Genomic DNA, 15,846 nt, shown 5'->3' with positions numbered 1-15,846 from the left:
ATAGCGGCCCGCTAACTTAAATAGCGGCGGCTAAGTTCCAACTTGCTAAAATAATAATTAATAAAAACAACGAACTATCAAAGGAAGGGTTGTAGCTAACTACTAATTAATCTACTACTAGTATATAGGATCAGACAGCAGTCCAGAAACACCGTTTCATTAACAATCAGCTCAGGCAATATTATCCTCGCGAGGAGCTTCCGTTGCCTCTTCAGCTTTCTGTTCTCTCGAACGAGCCCTCGACAAAGCCTCGGTCATATCAGAGTTCAATGGCACAACAACTTTCAGCAGACTAATGAAAGCTTCTGTTAGATAATCCACTGTTACCTTGTGTGAACACAGTAAGAGAAGACGGCGCCGAAAAGGCCCCCTGCTGTGATACTGTAGCCACTGCAGGTGCAGGTGCCGCACGGCTCACCTGCAGCACTGTAGGCACATGCAGTGGCCGGCGCAGAGTCAGCCCTTTATGTTATCTAGTTCCTGTAGCAGCATGGCAGCTGTACAAGGACTAGAAAGATAGAGTTGTATAAATAGAATACCACAGCAACTCAGTAAAGAGAGTTCAGATTTGCCATCTCACAGACAGGGCTTCGGCCAACGCTGATGTCTTGTATTGTGCGTATTTTCTCTGTTCTCCCTTCTTCTAGCTCCAGCCATAGTGTGTGGGGACGGACAACGCTTGTTCGTGGTCGGCATGGCTAGCGGGTGCTCGGCAACACTAGCGGGTGCTCGGCAAGACCGGCGAGTGGTTCACTCGCCTGAGCCAGTGATCCTATGGGCCAACAAGTGGTATCAGAGCCACACAAGCGCCGTCGCCAGACTAACCGCTGGTGATGATGGGCGGTTCGGAGATGGGCGACAGCAGTGCCACTACTATGGCTGCCCAGCCACGACCGGAGGTCGTTGTTCGCACGGTGCGGGAGGTCAGCGGCACCAGTTGGCCGACGCTGACTCGCACCAACTATGGAGAGTGGTCGATGACCATGAAGATCAAGCTCAGAGCCCGACGGCTCTGGAATGCGGTTGACAAGGGCACCGACAATGAAGAAGATGACATGTCAACGCTGGAGGCTATCATCGCTGCTGTACCGGTAAAGTACAGGGAGCCGTTGGGGGCGAAGAGCTCGGCTAAGGAGGCGTGGGAGGTTATTGCGGCGATGCGCGTCGGTTCCAACTACGCAAAGAAGGCAACGACCCAGCTTCTGAAGCAGGAGTACGCCAACCTCAAGTTCAAAGATGGTAAAATGATGGAGGACTTCTCCCTCCGCCTGCAGACACTCATCGGCAAGCTGAAGAGCCACGGCGTCACCATCGACGAAGAGGAGGCGATCTCTAAGTACCTCCACTCCATGCCGGCAAAGTGCTTCCAGATCGCTCTCTCCATAGAGACGGTGCTGGACTTATCCACCCTCACCATTGAGGATGTGACAGGCTGTCTGCGGACAGTGGACGAGCGCCTGGAGCAGGCGACAACAACGAAGGACAACGGGAAACTCCTGCTGACGGAAGAGGAGTGTGCTGCTCGGAGGAACTCTGGAAAGGCAGCCTCCTCCAGCCGCGGTGGCGATGGCAAGCGCCGCGGCAAGGCTTCTTCGAAGAAGTAGGTCGACCCCAATGCCTGCCGACGTTGTGGGAAGATGGGCCATTGGACACGGGAGTGCCCAAACCGCAAGCAGGAGAAGAAGACTCAGACTCACTTGGCACAAGCCGATGATGAGGATGAGGCCACTATCCTGATGGCGACGTTCTGTGCACTGCACGATGTCGAGGATGAGGAGAGGAAAGAGGCGACGATGGTGGAAGGACCTGGGAAGACCCTAAAGACTGTCAACCTCGACGAACCACACGCCCAAGTTCACCTCGGACGTGTGGGCGCCGACCATGAGCAGCGGTAGTATCTGGACTCTGGTGCTAGTAACCACATGATGGGCTCCAAGGCATCCGTCTCCGAGTTCGACGGTGATGTTACCGGTACAGTGAAGTTTGGTGACGGCTCAAGGGTGGCTATCCAAGGGCGTGGCACCATTATCTTTAGATGCCAGAATGGGGAGCACCGCGCGCTAACGGATGTATATTACATCCCGCAGCTGCGTTCCAGCATCATCAGCATTGGTCAGCTAGATGAGCGCGATAGCGAGGTACTGATCAAGGATGGAGTCCTTAGGATCAGGGACCGGGAGCAACGACTTCTTGCCAAGGTGAAGAGGTCCTTAAACCGGTTGTACCTGCTTGACCTGAAGGTAGAGTAGTCGGTGTGCCTAGCGGCAAGGCACTCCGAGGAACCGTGGATGTGGCATGCTCGATTCGGACATCTCATCTTCGACGCGCTTGGTCGGCTGGAGAAGATGGTCCGAGGGCTACCCCATATCAAGCACGGAGGCGAGCTGTGTGACAGCTGCCTAGACGGGAAGCAGAGGAGGCTACCTTTCCTAAAGGCGGCCAAGTATCGCGCAAAGGAAGCTCTTGAACTCGTCCACGACGACCTCTGTGGGCCGATCACGCCTGCTACATGCGGTGGTCGGTAGTACTTCCTCCTACTCGTGGACGATTGCAATCGCTACATGTGGCTACAACTCTTGACGGGCAAGGATGAAGCGGCGGCAGCGATCAAGAAGTTCAAGACACGCGCGGAGGCCGAGAGCGGCAAGAAGCTCCGTGTGCTAAGGACTGATCGCGGCGGTGAATTCACTTCGGTGGAATTTGCCGCGTATTGCGCGGATCAGGGTGTGGGGCAACACCACACCGCGCCATACTTGCCACAACAGAATGGCGTGGTGGAGCAACGGAACCAGACGGTGGTCGGCATGACCCGATCCATGATGAAGGCCAAAGGCATGCCGGCAAGGTTCTGGGAGGAGGCGGTGACCACGGCGGTGTTCATCCTCAACCGCGCTCCAACCAAGGCCCTAACGGGCAAGACGCCGTTCGAAGCTTGGTATGGGCGCAAGCTGAGCGTGTCCTTCCTCCGGACATTTAGCTACATCGGCCATGTCAGGAAGACAAAGCCGAACCTCATCAAGCTGGAGGACAGGAGCACACCCAGGGTCTTCCTAGGCTACGCAGAGGGTACCAAGGTGTACCGGCTCTATGACCCACACGGAGACAAGGTCCTTGTCTCGCGCGACGTCGTGTTTGACAAGGAGACAGCTTGGGACTAGAGCAGTCCGAGCACGGGGGAAGCTGGCAGCTTCACCAGCACCTTCATCGTCGAACACTTGGTCATCCACGGTGGTGGAGACGCTGGGGAACAGGTGCTGAGCACTCCGGGAGAAGTGCCAAGCACTCCGGCAGTAGAGTCGAGCACTCCTGGGGCAGTGCCGAGCACTTCGAGAGGGATGCCGAGCACTCCGGGAGGAGTGTCGTGCACTCCTGGAGGGATGCCGAGCACGCCAAGAGTGGTGCTAGGAGGTTCTGCAGTGGTAGCGACCACTCTAGAACAGGTGCCAAGCACTCTCGTGGCGGAGCCAAGATGTCTTACAGTGGTGTCCACCACTCCAAGACTGAGGCAGGACACTCCTACAGTGTGGCCGAACACTGTAGGAGTTATGACGAGCTATCTAGAAGTAGTGCCGAGCACTCAAGGTGCTATGCCAAGCACTCTAGCGGAACAGGGAACTCCATCGACGCCGATCAAGTTCGCCTCACCTCCCGGTGATATCACTGAGTTCATGGATGCCTTCCACAAAGGTGAGGAGGTGCGGTTCCGTAGGCTGGACGACATCGTCGACGGCACAGGTCCCACGGGTCTGGCGAGCAGGCTGCTCAACGACGTAGAGCTGCTACTCATCTGTGCAGAGGAACCTTCCACGTTCGCGCTAGTCGAGGGTGATGGAAACTGGCGACAGACGATGCTGGAGGAGATGAAGGCGATCAAGGAAAATGAGACGTGGCAGCTCGTCGATCCACCTCCAGGATGCCGTCCGATCAGCCTGAAGTGGGTGTGCAAGGTCAAGCGGGACGAGCACGGCGCTGTTGTCAAGCACAAGGCGCGCCTCGTCGCCCGAGGTTTTGTACAGCGCGAGGGCATCGACTTTGAGGAGGTCTTTGCACCAGTAGCGCGCATGGAGTCGGTTCGTTTGCTACTAGCCTTGGCAGCAGCAAAGGACTGGCGTGTCCATCACTTGGACGTTAAATCGGCCTTCCTCAACTGCGAACTGGCAGAAACAGTCTTCGTCAGGCAACCTCCAGGGTTCGCCATCAAGGGAGAGGAGCATAGGGTGCTCCGACTGCGCAAGGCGCTCTACGGGCTACGGCAGGACCCTCGAGCATGGAACGCCAAGCTTGACGCCACGCTGGGCGAGCTTGGGTTTCAATGGTGCGCAACCAAGCACGCGCTCTACACGCGGCGACGGGGGAAGGAAGAGCTCATCGTCGGCGTGTATGTGGACGACTTGATCGTCACCGACACACGTGCGGAGGACATAAGCAGCTTCAAGCGTGAGATGACAGCTCGTTTTAGAATGAGCGATCTCGGGGCGCTCACCTACTACCTTAGCATCGAGGTGAGACGGGGGAGGGAGGCACTCACGCCCGGGCAGAGCGCGTACGCCTCGAAGCTATTGGAACGGAGCGGCATGGCTGAGTGTAAGCCATGCGTGACTCCGATGGAGGAGCGGCTGAAGCTTACGAAGGCCAGTACCGCAACGAAGATGGATGCGACACTCTACCGGTGCATCATCGACGACCTACGCTACCTAGTCCACATGAGGCCAGACATTTCGTTCACCGTGGGCTACGTCAGTCGCTTTATGGAGGATCCCAGAGAGGATCACTGGGCTACGGTGAAGCGGCTACTACGCTACATCAAGAGAACGGTAGATCATGTGATCATCTTCCTAAAGACCAGCGAGAGTAGGCTGCAGCTCACTGTGTTCAGCGATGCAGACATGGCGGGGGACATTGACGGACGACGGAGCACCTCTGGCGTGCTCGTCTTCCTCGAGTCAGCCCCAATTTCATGGCTGTCGCTAAAACAAAGGGTGGTGGCGCTATCTACGTGCGAGGCAGAGTACGTAGCGACGACCACAGCGGCGTGCCAAGTTGTGTGGCTACGCTGGCTGCTGGGCAAGCTGACCAGCGTGGAAACTCACCCACCAGCACTGATGGTGGACAACCAGCCCGCCATCGCCCTCGCGAAGAATCCGGTTCTGCACGACCGGAGCAAGCACATCGACGTGAAGTTTCACTTCCTTAGGGACTATGTCGATGGAGGGCACATCATCATCGAGTTCGTCGAAACTGGTCGGCAACTCGCGGACGTCCTCACCAAGCCGCTCGGACGTCTTCGACTCATGGAGCTGAAGGAGATGATCGGCAGGGGGTACAAGGGTTAGCAGTAGGATTAGGGGAAGATTGTTAGATAATCCACTGTTACCTTGTGTGAACACAGCAAGGGAAGACGACGCCGAAAAGGCCCCCTGCTATGATACTGTAGCTGCTGCAGGTGCAGGCGCCGCACGGCTCACCTGCAACACTGTAGGCACATGCAGTGGCCGACGCAGAGTCAGCCTTGTATGTTATCTAGTTCCTGTAGCAGCATGGCAGCTGTACAAGGACTAGAAAGATAGAGTTGTATAAATAGGATACCACATCAACTCAGTAAAGAGAGTTCAGATTTGCCATCTCACAAACAGGGCTTCAGCCAACGCTGGTATCTTGTATTGTGCGTACTTACTCTGTTCTCCCTTCTTCTAGCTCCAGCCATAGTGCGTGGGGACGGACAACGCTTGTTTGTGGTCGGCACGGCTAGTGAGTGCTCGACAACACTAGCGGGTGCTCGGCAAGACCGGCGAGTGGTTCACTCGCCTGAGCCGGTGATCCTGTGGGCCAACAGCTTCGATATCCTTGACCTCCCATTCATCTCCAAGATACTTAAGTATCATCTCAATCATTGAAGGCCTAGGGATCCAGCCGGTATTGGGGACGTACATAGAGAGGGCATTTTTGGTCAGCTCATAAGCTTTCGCGACAACACCTTTCTCCGCATAGCCAATCGCCACAATCCCCCAGCTGGTTGAAGTAGGCATCTTTCCCTTTTTCAAGAAGCCATCGAGCAGCGTCTCCGGCAAGCCCTTTTGGCGGTACCCTGTGAGCAGGGCATTTGGAACTTGGAAGTCAAATGCATTTTTGCTAGACTCCCACTCTTTCAGCAAGTCTTCAGCTTCTGTGATCTCATCAAGCTTCACAAGCACGGCAAGCATATTGGTGTAGTCCTTGTTTATATACCTCTTACAGTTCAACATTTGCAGCACCCATAGCCTCTTGACTTCTGATTTGTCCCCAAGGTAGCCATACAAGGAAATCAAGTGGCCATAGGCACCCGCATCCTTTTTATCCATTTTTGCCTCTGCTTTCCTTAAGGCAGAGTATGCCTTCTCCCTTAGGTCACCCTTAATGTAGTTGCTTGCCACAACAGCATAGGTATTCCAGTCAACAACAATTTGAGGCTCACATTCCATCGCCTCCAGGGTGTTCTCCAACCCAAAAAAGTCAGCTCTTGTGCCATAAGAATTTATGCATATTCTGTAATCTAAAATTATCAGGAACAATCCCATCGCTGTTCATTTGTGCCATCACCGAAGGTACCCTCTCATGCTGCCCTATGTTGGTATAGAGGCCCATGAGGTTATTGTAGGGGAGCGTGGAGAACACAAAACCCAGCTCTTTCATATTCTGAAAATGGGCCAACGCTTTGTCAACCAAGAGTTCTCATGTGTAGCAGTTGAGAAGTGCACCATAGGGTTTCTCTGTCTTATCTTTGTCAAACAGGTTATTGAAGTAGGTCTCTGCTGCTCCAACTCCATGGACTTGACCAATTAAATCCAGGTGAATAGCATGATCCTTTGGCAGAAATTTGACGTGATCCTTGAGATTCATCCACTCAGAGACCTGTGCAAAGTGAAAAAAGATAATGATCGATAAGGGATCCAAGAATACATACAAAACTGTGCATACAACATCTGCGGCGCTAAGTCCTAGAACATATATGCTTCTAGAGGGTATGTATTCACTAATCATGTGCTATGAAGCAGTGATGGCCAAACTTGTACTGAATCCTATATGTTGGCCAGCATTGCGGACACATACAGATTGGTCAGCAAATAAGTAGACCTATGACTGAAGAGCAGGCCAAAATCTCCTAGACTCCTCGATTCCTAACGATAACTCAAGTTGCCCTCTTTGTATCAATCCTATCCATGTTGCTCACAGAAGAAAAAGGTATTAACAAAAAATATTTCACGTGATCAGCATTGTACCGATAAGTTGCCCATTGCATTTCAGAAATTTCTGCATTACATCATACAGATACATCTCAAATGCAAATACGAAGACACAGATGATACGGACATGTACAGCATCAACAAGAAAAACATAACCATCCCCCCATATTATTTCATCGAACACCTTCCATGCGCAATCACAGCAAGCAACCTACTAGAATGAAAAGAGGGCATGAGGAGCGCCGTATCTACCTCGAGGGCCTGGTGGTGGCGGCGGCGCTTGCAGAGCTCCTTGACGATGTGTTGGAGCTCAACGGCTCGGAGGCAGTTTCTGGGCCGCGCCGCCCACAGTTCGATCTCCGGCACAAGGAGTGTGCCCGGGTGGCCCAGCGGCCACAGCGTGGACTGCAGGCTCTGCGGCCGCGCCGGCGGCGGTCGCTCCTTCTTGCTGTTGCTGCGAGATGAGGTGGCAACGGCGCGAGAGGGGGGCACGGGGAGGAGTCCTCCGCGGCGGCCAAGGCTGAGCAGGCGGCGCGCCGCGACGAAGAGAGAGGCCATGGCGAAAGGCGTGGCCGTTGGCGGCTTGGCGCTGGCTTTGCCGTAGCCCGTGGGGCCTTTGGGCTTTTGGCCATTTCGGCCCAATTCTCGTCGGCTTCCCTTCTTCCCCTTCCCCCGAAACCCTCGCACTCTAGCGGCCCGCACAAAGCCGCCGGAGCGCCGCGCCACCATGTACCGGCTTCTCCTCCGCCGCTTCTCCACGGCTGCCGAGGGTGCTGCCACCGCCTCTCCCTCCCCCTCCACCTCCATGTCCCCGACCCTGCGGCAACCTCTGCCGGACGACCTGTACCGCCGCATCATGAATGTCGGGCGCCCATCCATCCCGCTATCCCCCGTCCTGGAGCAATGGGAACAAGAAGGCCATACCGTCAAGAAGTTCGTCATCCAGGCCATCGTCAAGAAGCTCGTCGGCCTCCGCCGCTTCGCCCACGCACTCGAGGTCCCAGGCAAACCCTCCTCCCCCAGTCCCCCTAAACGAATTGCTTCCTTTTTTTTGTGTGTGTGTAGATTCTTGCTCATTTCCCATGCACATTCCGCTCGCTGAGTCAGGCGATTCGTTGCGTTCTTGCAGCTATCGTTCTGGATGACCGACCGGAGGCACCTCCACCTGTCGGCCGGTGACGTCGCGTACCGGCTGGACCTAATCAGCAAGGTGCACGGTCTTGAGAAAGCTGTCGAGTACTTTGGCATGGTACCGAAGCAGCTGAGGAAACCGCAGTGCTACGGCTCCCTCCTGAAATGCTATGTGGAGGCGAAGGCCGTCGACAAGGCTGAGGAGCACTTTGCTAAGATGCAGGAGATGGGGATGAAGAGTTCTTATGCATACACTTCGATGATGAAGCTTTACTTAGAGACTGGGCAGCTTGAAAGGGTGCACGCCATGTTCCAGGACATGGAAGAGAAAGGTGTGAAACCTGATACGTTCAGTGTGGAGAGTATGTTAGCTGCGTACATCGCTGCTGAAGATGTCGAGGGGGTTGGTAAGGTGCTCGACAAGGCCGATCCACACGAGAAGCTTGTGAGTTGGCATGGACATGCTTTGGCAGCGAGCTTGTTCATGAAATCTGGGATGCAGGTGAGGGCTGTCATGGCTCTCCTGGAAGCCGAGAGGCGGATATCTCCAAAGAGTAGTAGGATTGCATACGCTTTCTTACTCAAGACCTATACTGATCTGGGAATGTATCCTGAGGTTGGACGCATTTGGAGTGTCTACAAATCCAAAGTGCCACCGTGCAACACGATGTACTTGTCAAGGATAAGTGCGTTACTCAAGATGAACGACATTGATGGGGCGGAGGCAACATTGAAAGAGTGGGAAACGGTCTGTCTTCGTTATCATGATTTCAGATTAATCAACTTGATGGTTGATGCTTATTGCAGAGACGGTCTTGTGGAGAAGGCAGTAGCTCTTGTGGATGACGCCATCAAGAAAGGGAGGACACCTTACGCTAATACTTGGTATAAGTTGGCTGGTGGATTTTTTAAAACTGGTGAGGTACCAAAAGCAGTGGACATGACAAGGGAGGCTCTTGATTCTGCGACTCCTCCATGGAAACCTGACCTCACAAATGTGCTAATGAGCCTGGAGCACTTCATGAAACAGAAGGATGTAGAAGCAGCTGAGGAGATGGCGAGTATGCTACAGAAGCTGGATCCTTTGACTAGGGATGTTTACCATTGTTTATTGAAGACATATGTCCGTGTGGGAAAGCCGGTGTCCGATTTGCTCGAGCGAATGAAGAAAGATGGCCTTGAGGCTGATGAGGAAACAGAGAGAATCCTCGCAGGAGAATGCGAGTAGATATATGCACCCATGATCGATCACTAAATAATCCCTTTTCTCTGTTCTTTGTTCTTGAGCTCTTCTCATTAGTTTGACACATGGCCACTGCTTGCATAAAACAGCACAATCCTTTCTTGTGTATGTGATGGCCTCACAGGTCAGTGGTGATGTGAGTGATAAGGTTGAGAAAGCATTTAAAGAGTGGGAAACAGTGACTCTTTTCTTTTGTGGTTCCAAATTAGTGAAATTAGTGATCAATGCTTGCTGCAGAGTCTTGTAGAAAACCAGTAGCTCCTGTAGATGATCCCATAAAGACAGGGAGGAAAAATAAAGACAGGGAGGAAATCTGGCGCTAATATTTCGTATAAGTTGGCTGATGGATACTTCAGGAATGGTGAGGTGCTGATGGCAGTGATTACGACAAGGAGTGCTCTTGCTTCCACAATTTATCCACGGGAATCTAACCTGAGATATGTAAACTGAACCAGAGACATAAATTCTGGTGACGTGTGCAAAAATCCCATGAACAAGTGTCATGGAAATACATAGCACATGTATTTGCATTCTAATCAATCTCTGCTTGAGTTTGTTTGTTTTGTTTTTTAGTTGAGCCTGACATTTAGTAGCTGTGCTGCCAAGGTGAAGTCTGGGAAATGTTTGGATTGAGTCGGGGTGTTGGTGCTAAGTATAAGTGCATAACATGGCCTGCAGCCAGCGTAGTATGTTTGGTCCAGCATGGTGGAATAGTGATTTCTGGGTAACGGCCATTTTAAGCCCTTATTGGAACGCGGGGATATGAGAAATTCGTGTGGAGTTCCTCCATTCGGAATCAGGCCAGCTTCACCCATCCGTCTTTGAAACTTCATTTGCAGAACGCAGATGTTGGAGCTCCACACTGGCGTGTGAGCCACAGCATCATCATCTCCGGCTCGCATTGGGCCGTCATTGGGCCGTGCCTGGCTATCGCTATCTTTGTTGGATAGGGCCGTTATGGTGTTTCTCCTGTAGATTCGACCAAAGCCAGGGTATTTTGTTAAAAAAGAGAGTAAATTGTATGGCCAGTCCTTAAAGTATTGGACGGGTTTCGTATAGGTCCTCAAACTATGAAATCGCACGTTTGGTTTCATAATGTATTTAAGTGATCTTATTCAGATCCAAAATAGACACGAGAAGGGTTAGAAGCTAACGTGGTCGTACACGTGGGCATAATTTAAGCGTGGACATGGCGTATGGCCGCAGCAGAGGCGGCGGACGGCCTTTGTCTTCGCCTTGCATCTTCTGTTCCACGATCAGCGATAGGTACATCTCCAACCCTCTGCCCCCATCGAAAGCTAACGCCGCCCTCCCCGTCCAACCCCACGTCCCCACCCCGCGTGGCCTCTGTTGCTCATCTATTTGGCATTGATGTTGCAACTGCAATGCCGCCGCCACCACCACCACCACCACCTCCTCCTCCTCCTCCTCCATCTGCAGCCGGCGCCTAGCGCGCGCCCGCGGTCGCAGCCGCCACCACGACCATCGCCGCGTCGGCATCGGCGTGCGAGGACGGCGGGGGCGGGGGCGGCAACGACGACCGAGTTCGCCGTGCCCGGCAACGAGAGCGCCGCGTCCGATGCTGAGGAGGAGCGGGTCGAGTTCAACTTCACCGTGGCCGCCAGCGAAGACATCGTGGCGCCCGGGGCCGCCAAGGCGGTGGTCGCCGATGCGCCGTCCGCGAAGGCAGAGACCGAGGCCGAGGCTGCAGTGGTCCAACCGCCGGCGACGCTGCTCCATCCAGCCACCAGGTTCCGCGTACCACTGGCGTCGCTCTTCACGCGCGACAACAGCTCGCGCACCTCGGACGCCGGCGTGGACCGTCCAGCCACCGCGGCGGTGGAGCCCCAGCAGCAGCAGGAGGAGGTGGCGCCGGCGCCGAACTAGAAGCTCATGATGGAGGACGCCGTGGGGGCAGTGGGGCTCCCGTGATCTCTTCTCCTCCGGCCTGCGCCTCCAGGCAGGGCAGATCAAGATCGAGGGAGGACGACCACGCGCAAGCATGCGTCCGGCGGTCATGGCGGCTGTCGTGCCGAGATTTGGCCCGAGGGGCCTCTACCTTGGATGAGCAGCGACGCAATCTGGTGGAGAGGGTGGAGAAGGCCTTGGCACAGCTGGAGTGGAGGGGAACCGGACAATGGCGAGACGACGGTGGCGAATTTGGCGAGCAAAGCTCGTCGGCGTCAATGGCGAGGCTCGGACAGCCGTTTGCGCCTCCGAGCCTGCCGCGCAGCAGGACTCCGAGCCCGAAGCCACTAAAGAATTCGGAAGCCCATCGGAAAAGCAGAGAAGCCAATCGGAGGATGGGAGGAGGGGAGTGGCGTGGTAGTAGTGCAGTAGTGGGCTAGCTCGCGGCGGAGCAGAAAGACCAGAGAGCGAGAGCGAGCAGAGCAAGCAAAGGGTAGGCGAGCTCGCGGCGAAGCAGGAATTGATTGCGCCCACCACCACGCCTTCTCCACCTCCGTCCTCACCAAGCCACCATCATTGCTGCCACCGCGCCGCCCGGCCGCGGGAGCCCAGCTCAGCTGCGCATTCTTAACTACTGTTTCTCTCTTGGCTTCTTGGCGAAGTGTGGTGGTTGTGGGTACTGGAGTGCGGAGAGCGGCGTGGCGGTACGTGTGCGTGTTGCAGTGCTGTGAGGAAGCCACCACCTCCATTAAAGGCGCTCACTCGCCGCCTCCGCCTCCACGAGAAAGCGAGGCGAGAGAGGGAGTGAGGGCATCGTACGCGACCTCCGTCGTCAAGGCCATCTCTCTCCTCCACACTTCCTCCCCTCACGGGGGCAGCCACGTACGAAAGGCAGCTCGCCAATGCCCAGCAGGCAGCAGCACCCCCTCGCCGCACCACCCCACGCCGTGCGCGGCCTCCGCCTCCACGAGAAAGCGAGGCGAGAGAGGGAGTGAGGGCATCGTACGCGACCTCCGTCGTCAAGGCCATCTCTCTCCTCCACACTTCCTCCCCTCACGGGGGCAGCCACGTACCAAGGCAGCTCGCCAATGCCCAGCAGGCAGCAGCACCCCCTCGCCGCACCACCCCACGCCGTGCGCCTTTAAAGACAGCGCACGACAAGCTTAAAGGTTCCCACGCCTCCGCTCGCGCTGCTCTTTGCGCCATGGCCCGACGCGGTGGATGGGTGCTTTTGATCTGTTCCTTCTTGTTGCAGCTGCAGAGGTAACAGAGGTCAGAGCCGTCGCGCACGCGTGAAAGCAGAGAAGGAACGGCAATGGCGGTGACCGCGCGGCTCGGCGCCGTCGTGGCATGCGTCGTCTTGGCGGCCGTGGCAGTGGCGCCGCGGCCGGCGACGGGGATCCTTGACCCGGTCGACTTCCTAGCGCTACAGGCCGTGCGGCGGTCGCTAGACGACATGCCCGGCTCCGAGTTCTTCGACGGCTGGGACTTCACCACTGATCCGTGCGGGTTTCCCCGACGTGTTCTGCGACGGGGACCGGGTGGCGACGCTCGCGCTTGGTGACCCCCGGGCGGCGTCTCCGGGGCTGACGGGGCGGCTGGACCCAGCGCTGGGCCGGCTGTTCACACTCACCGAGCTCTCGCTCATGCCCGGGCACGTCGAGGGGGAGGTCCCGGCGTCACTTGCGTCGTGCTCGAATCTCCGCTTCCTGGAGGTCAGCATGAACCTCCTCTAGGCTTGGAGTCCTACTGCGCGGCAGGCTCGGAGGCGCAAACGGCTGTCCGAGCCTGAGGCTCCTCGCTCTCCGCACGCGTCGCCTCCGCGTACGTGGATAGCCACGTCGACTGCTTGACATCGCCTGGGCTGTTTAGGACCTACATGGACCGAATTAAGTAGATTGGGGAGCCAAGAGTGCGATTTCATAGTTTGGGGACCCAGACGAAATCAGCCTAATATTTTAAGCAACGGCTGTGCGATTTCCTCAAAAAAAAAAAAAAAATCTCTACTACCAGGGTATTCGACCCAAAGCGCAATCTTTTCTTCCTCATATATGCCGCACAGGTTCTTGTAGGATAGTGACGTTGGTATTGTTAAAAAAAATACTCAACTGCCAACCAGATGATGTTTTTTTTAGACGAAAGGTTTCTCCTGCTTTATTGGCATAAAGCAATTCAAAACATCTCAGCACAGCGTAACGGCGCGCCCGCCAAAGTTTACAAGCCAGAAGAAAACTAAACGGGGCCTAAAGGCCGAAAGTCGTCATCAACACCAACTCCCACAAGCGAATGACAATTCTCAGCCTGGGCCATAACATCAAACTGAATCGCAGCGACGTAGCTCTGCTCCGAAGACTGAGAAGCCGACGTTTCCCACCTTGATCTGATCCCCCCATTCCAACATATTCTTGGAGGTTGGTTTGCTTTGTCCTCCACCATCTGGATCGCCGTGTCTACCATGATCCCTAGGTCTTGCTCGTACAGCGGCCTCCACCTTCTCAGAATCTTGGCAATCTCAATTAACACCATTTTTTCGCCTGTCCATGTAAGTCCCTGAAAACACATCTTATTACGAAGATTCCAAAGGGACCAGATAACAGCTGAACTCATAATGTTAGTGAAAACATGTTTCTTGTTTGCTAGCCAGAACGTAGCAAGGAATTCAAAATTCCAGTCACTTCTCAAATTCAAAATCCCAGCTATTACTGGCCATGTCCTCTTAGCTACACAGCAGTCAAAAAACAAATGAGTCACAGACTCCAACTCGCCACAGAAGAGGCAAGTTTTATCAGACACTTCCCTTCTTTTTGATAGATTGTCCCTGGTAAGAATCTTGTTTTTAGCTAATAACCAAAGAAAAATTTGTAATCTAGGAGGGACTTTTAGTTTCCATACAACTGAAACATATACTGGCACAACACCCCTGTGACTTATAACCGCATAAAGAGACTGGACAGAAATTTTACCATTTGAGCTAAAGCTCCAAATGATCTGATCGTTTTCTTCTCTCAGATTTAGGTTTTCCACTATACTTAAAAGGTCATACCACATATTCATTAAATTCTCCGACACAGAACGTCTAAAAGTCAGTCTTAAGACATGACCATCCCAGACCTGATCTATAGTCTTACCGTGTTGTTCATTAATGACATACAGAGGCCCAAATTGAATCGCTAGACTTGAATTGCCAAACCAATGGTCCTCCCAAAATCTAACTCTTTTTCCATCACCTACTAACCATTTGATCCCCATTCTAGCCGCTTGTAGAGCCCACATAACGCCTTTCCAAAAAGGTGAAGCTGTTGTAGGGCTATTACTGCACATGAAGTTTGGTTTGTTGGTATTGTATTTGTGGTTGTGGTCTACAATCTTAACCCAAATGGATTCAGATTGTAGACCATATCTAAAGATGCAAGAGCTGAGTAAAGAGAGATTCAGATTTCTCATATCTGGGATACCAAAGCCACCCCCCCCCCCCCCCCCCCCCCCCCTCTTTCATTTGAGCCACCAGCTTCCAATTAGCAAGATGGTATTTGTGACTTTCCTCATTATTATTCCACAAGAAGTGTGACATCTGAGAATTAATCATGGCAATTGCCCATTTAGGAAACTTTATTATAGACATGAGGTAAATTGGGACACTAGCAAGACAGGCTTTCAGAAATGTTAACTTACCAGCATAGGAGAGTAATCTCCCTTTCCAACCTGCTATCCTTTTAATAATCTTGTCAATGATAGGCTGCAGGTCTTCTTTTCTCAGATTTGTAAAATGCAGAGGCACTCCTAAATATTTTATTGGGAACTCCCCTTTCTTACAACAGAAAATTTTTGAGTACTCATTCACCCTAGACTCTTCAATCCCAATAGTTAGGAGATCACTTTTGTCAAAATTGATTCTCATACCAGTCATTTGTTCATAACATAGAAGGAGCCATTTTAGATTGTTTGCTTTTTCTAAGTCATCTTCCAAGAAAAGTAAGGTATCATCTGCATATTGCAGACTGATCACCCCACCCTCTAAGACTTGTGGCAAAAGACCAAAAATAAGATTGTTTGCAGCAGCTTTTATAAGCATTCTGGTAAAAATATTCACCACAAGATTAAACAGCAAGGGAGATAAAAGGGTCTCCCTGCCTAAGTACTTTTCCAGGTTTGAAGTAAGTGCTATTTTCATCATTAATTCTCACACAAAGTGAACCACCCTTAACTATTTTCATAACCCATTTCACCCAAGTTTCTCCAAAACCCCTTGAAAGGAGCATGTCTTCTAAGGAAGACCAACTCACTCTACCGTATGCCTCTTCATAGTCCAGTTTCAACACAACCCCACTCTCTTTATTTTTATGT

At 53.3% G+C, this 15,846-nt stretch overlaps 3 protein-coding genes across 4 annotated transcripts; 1 reads left to right on the top strand and 2 right to left on the bottom strand.

The window, feature by feature from the left end:
• Positions 1-5,765: 5,765 nt before the first annotated feature.
• On the bottom strand, positions 5,766-6,554 carry LOC136536558 (pentatricopeptide repeat-containing protein At4g21705, mitochondrial-like). The gene has a single exon (XM_066528811.1). The coding sequence runs from the start codon at positions 6,552-6,554 to the stop codon at positions 5,766-5,768; it is 789 nt and encodes a 262-aa protein (XP_066384908.1).
• A 128-nt stretch (positions 6,555-6,682) lies between these two features.
• LOC136536557 (pentatricopeptide repeat-containing protein At4g21705, mitochondrial-like) lies at positions 6,683-7,949 on the bottom strand. Its single transcript, XM_066528810.1, has 2 exons — positions 7,473-7,949; positions 6,683-6,888 (listed from the first exon to the last, which is right to left on the bottom strand). The coding sequence occupies exons 1-2, from the start codon at positions 7,947-7,949 to the stop codon at positions 6,709-6,711; spliced, it is 657 nt and encodes a 218-aa protein (XP_066384907.1). The 3' UTR covers positions 6,683-6,708.
• Positions 7,825-9,722, top strand: LOC136538839 (pentatricopeptide repeat-containing protein At2g20710, mitochondrial-like). Of its 2 annotated transcripts, none has more exons than XM_066530785.1 (2): positions 7,825-8,217; positions 8,350-9,722. In XM_066530785.1, the coding sequence occupies exons 1-2, from the start codon at positions 7,948-7,950 to the stop codon at positions 9,577-9,579; spliced, it is 1,500 nt and encodes a 499-aa protein (XP_066386882.1). In that variant the 5' UTR covers positions 7,825-7,947; the 3' UTR covers positions 9,580-9,722. The 2 variants fall into 2 exon arrangements, with proteins under 2 accessions (XP_066386882.1, XP_066386883.1); XM_066530786.1 differs by having other exon boundaries at positions 7,959-8,224.
• The last annotated feature ends 6,124 nt before the right edge of the window (positions 9,723-15,846 follow it).

Source organism: Miscanthus floridulus, chromosome 2 (genome assembly GCF_019320115.1).
Source record: "Miscanthus floridulus cultivar M001 chromosome 2, ASM1932011v1, whole genome shotgun sequence".
NCBI classification, from domain to species: Eukaryota; Viridiplantae; Streptophyta; class Magnoliopsida; order Poales; family Poaceae; genus Miscanthus; species Miscanthus floridulus.
This window is presented reverse-complemented; position numbering and strand designations above follow the sequence as displayed.

What these genes read in the sequence shown, in the direction of transcription:
- LOC136536558 (XM_066528811.1), bottom strand. Translation starts at nt 6,554, where the DNA reads ATGGGATTGTTCCTGATAATTTTAGATTACAGAATATGCATAAATTCT.
- LOC136536557 (XM_066528810.1), bottom strand. Translation starts at nt 7,949, where the DNA reads ATGGTGGCGCGGCGCTCCGGCGGCTTTGTGCGGGCCGCTAGAGTGCGA. An exon ending in GCCACCACCAGGCCCTCGAG is followed by an intron (nt 6,889 to 7,472) that starts GTAGATACGGCG and finishes CACTTTGCACAG; the next exon opens with GTCTCTGAGTGGATGAATCT.
- LOC136538839 (XM_066530785.1), top strand. Translation starts at nt 7,948, where the DNA reads ATGTACCGGCTTCTCCTCCGCCGCTTCTCCACGGCTGCCGAGGGTGCT. An exon ending in GCTTCGCCCACGCACTCGAG is followed by an intron (nt 8,218 to 8,349) that starts GTCCCAGGCAAA and finishes GCGTTCTTGCAG; the next exon opens with CTATCGTTCTGGATGACCGA.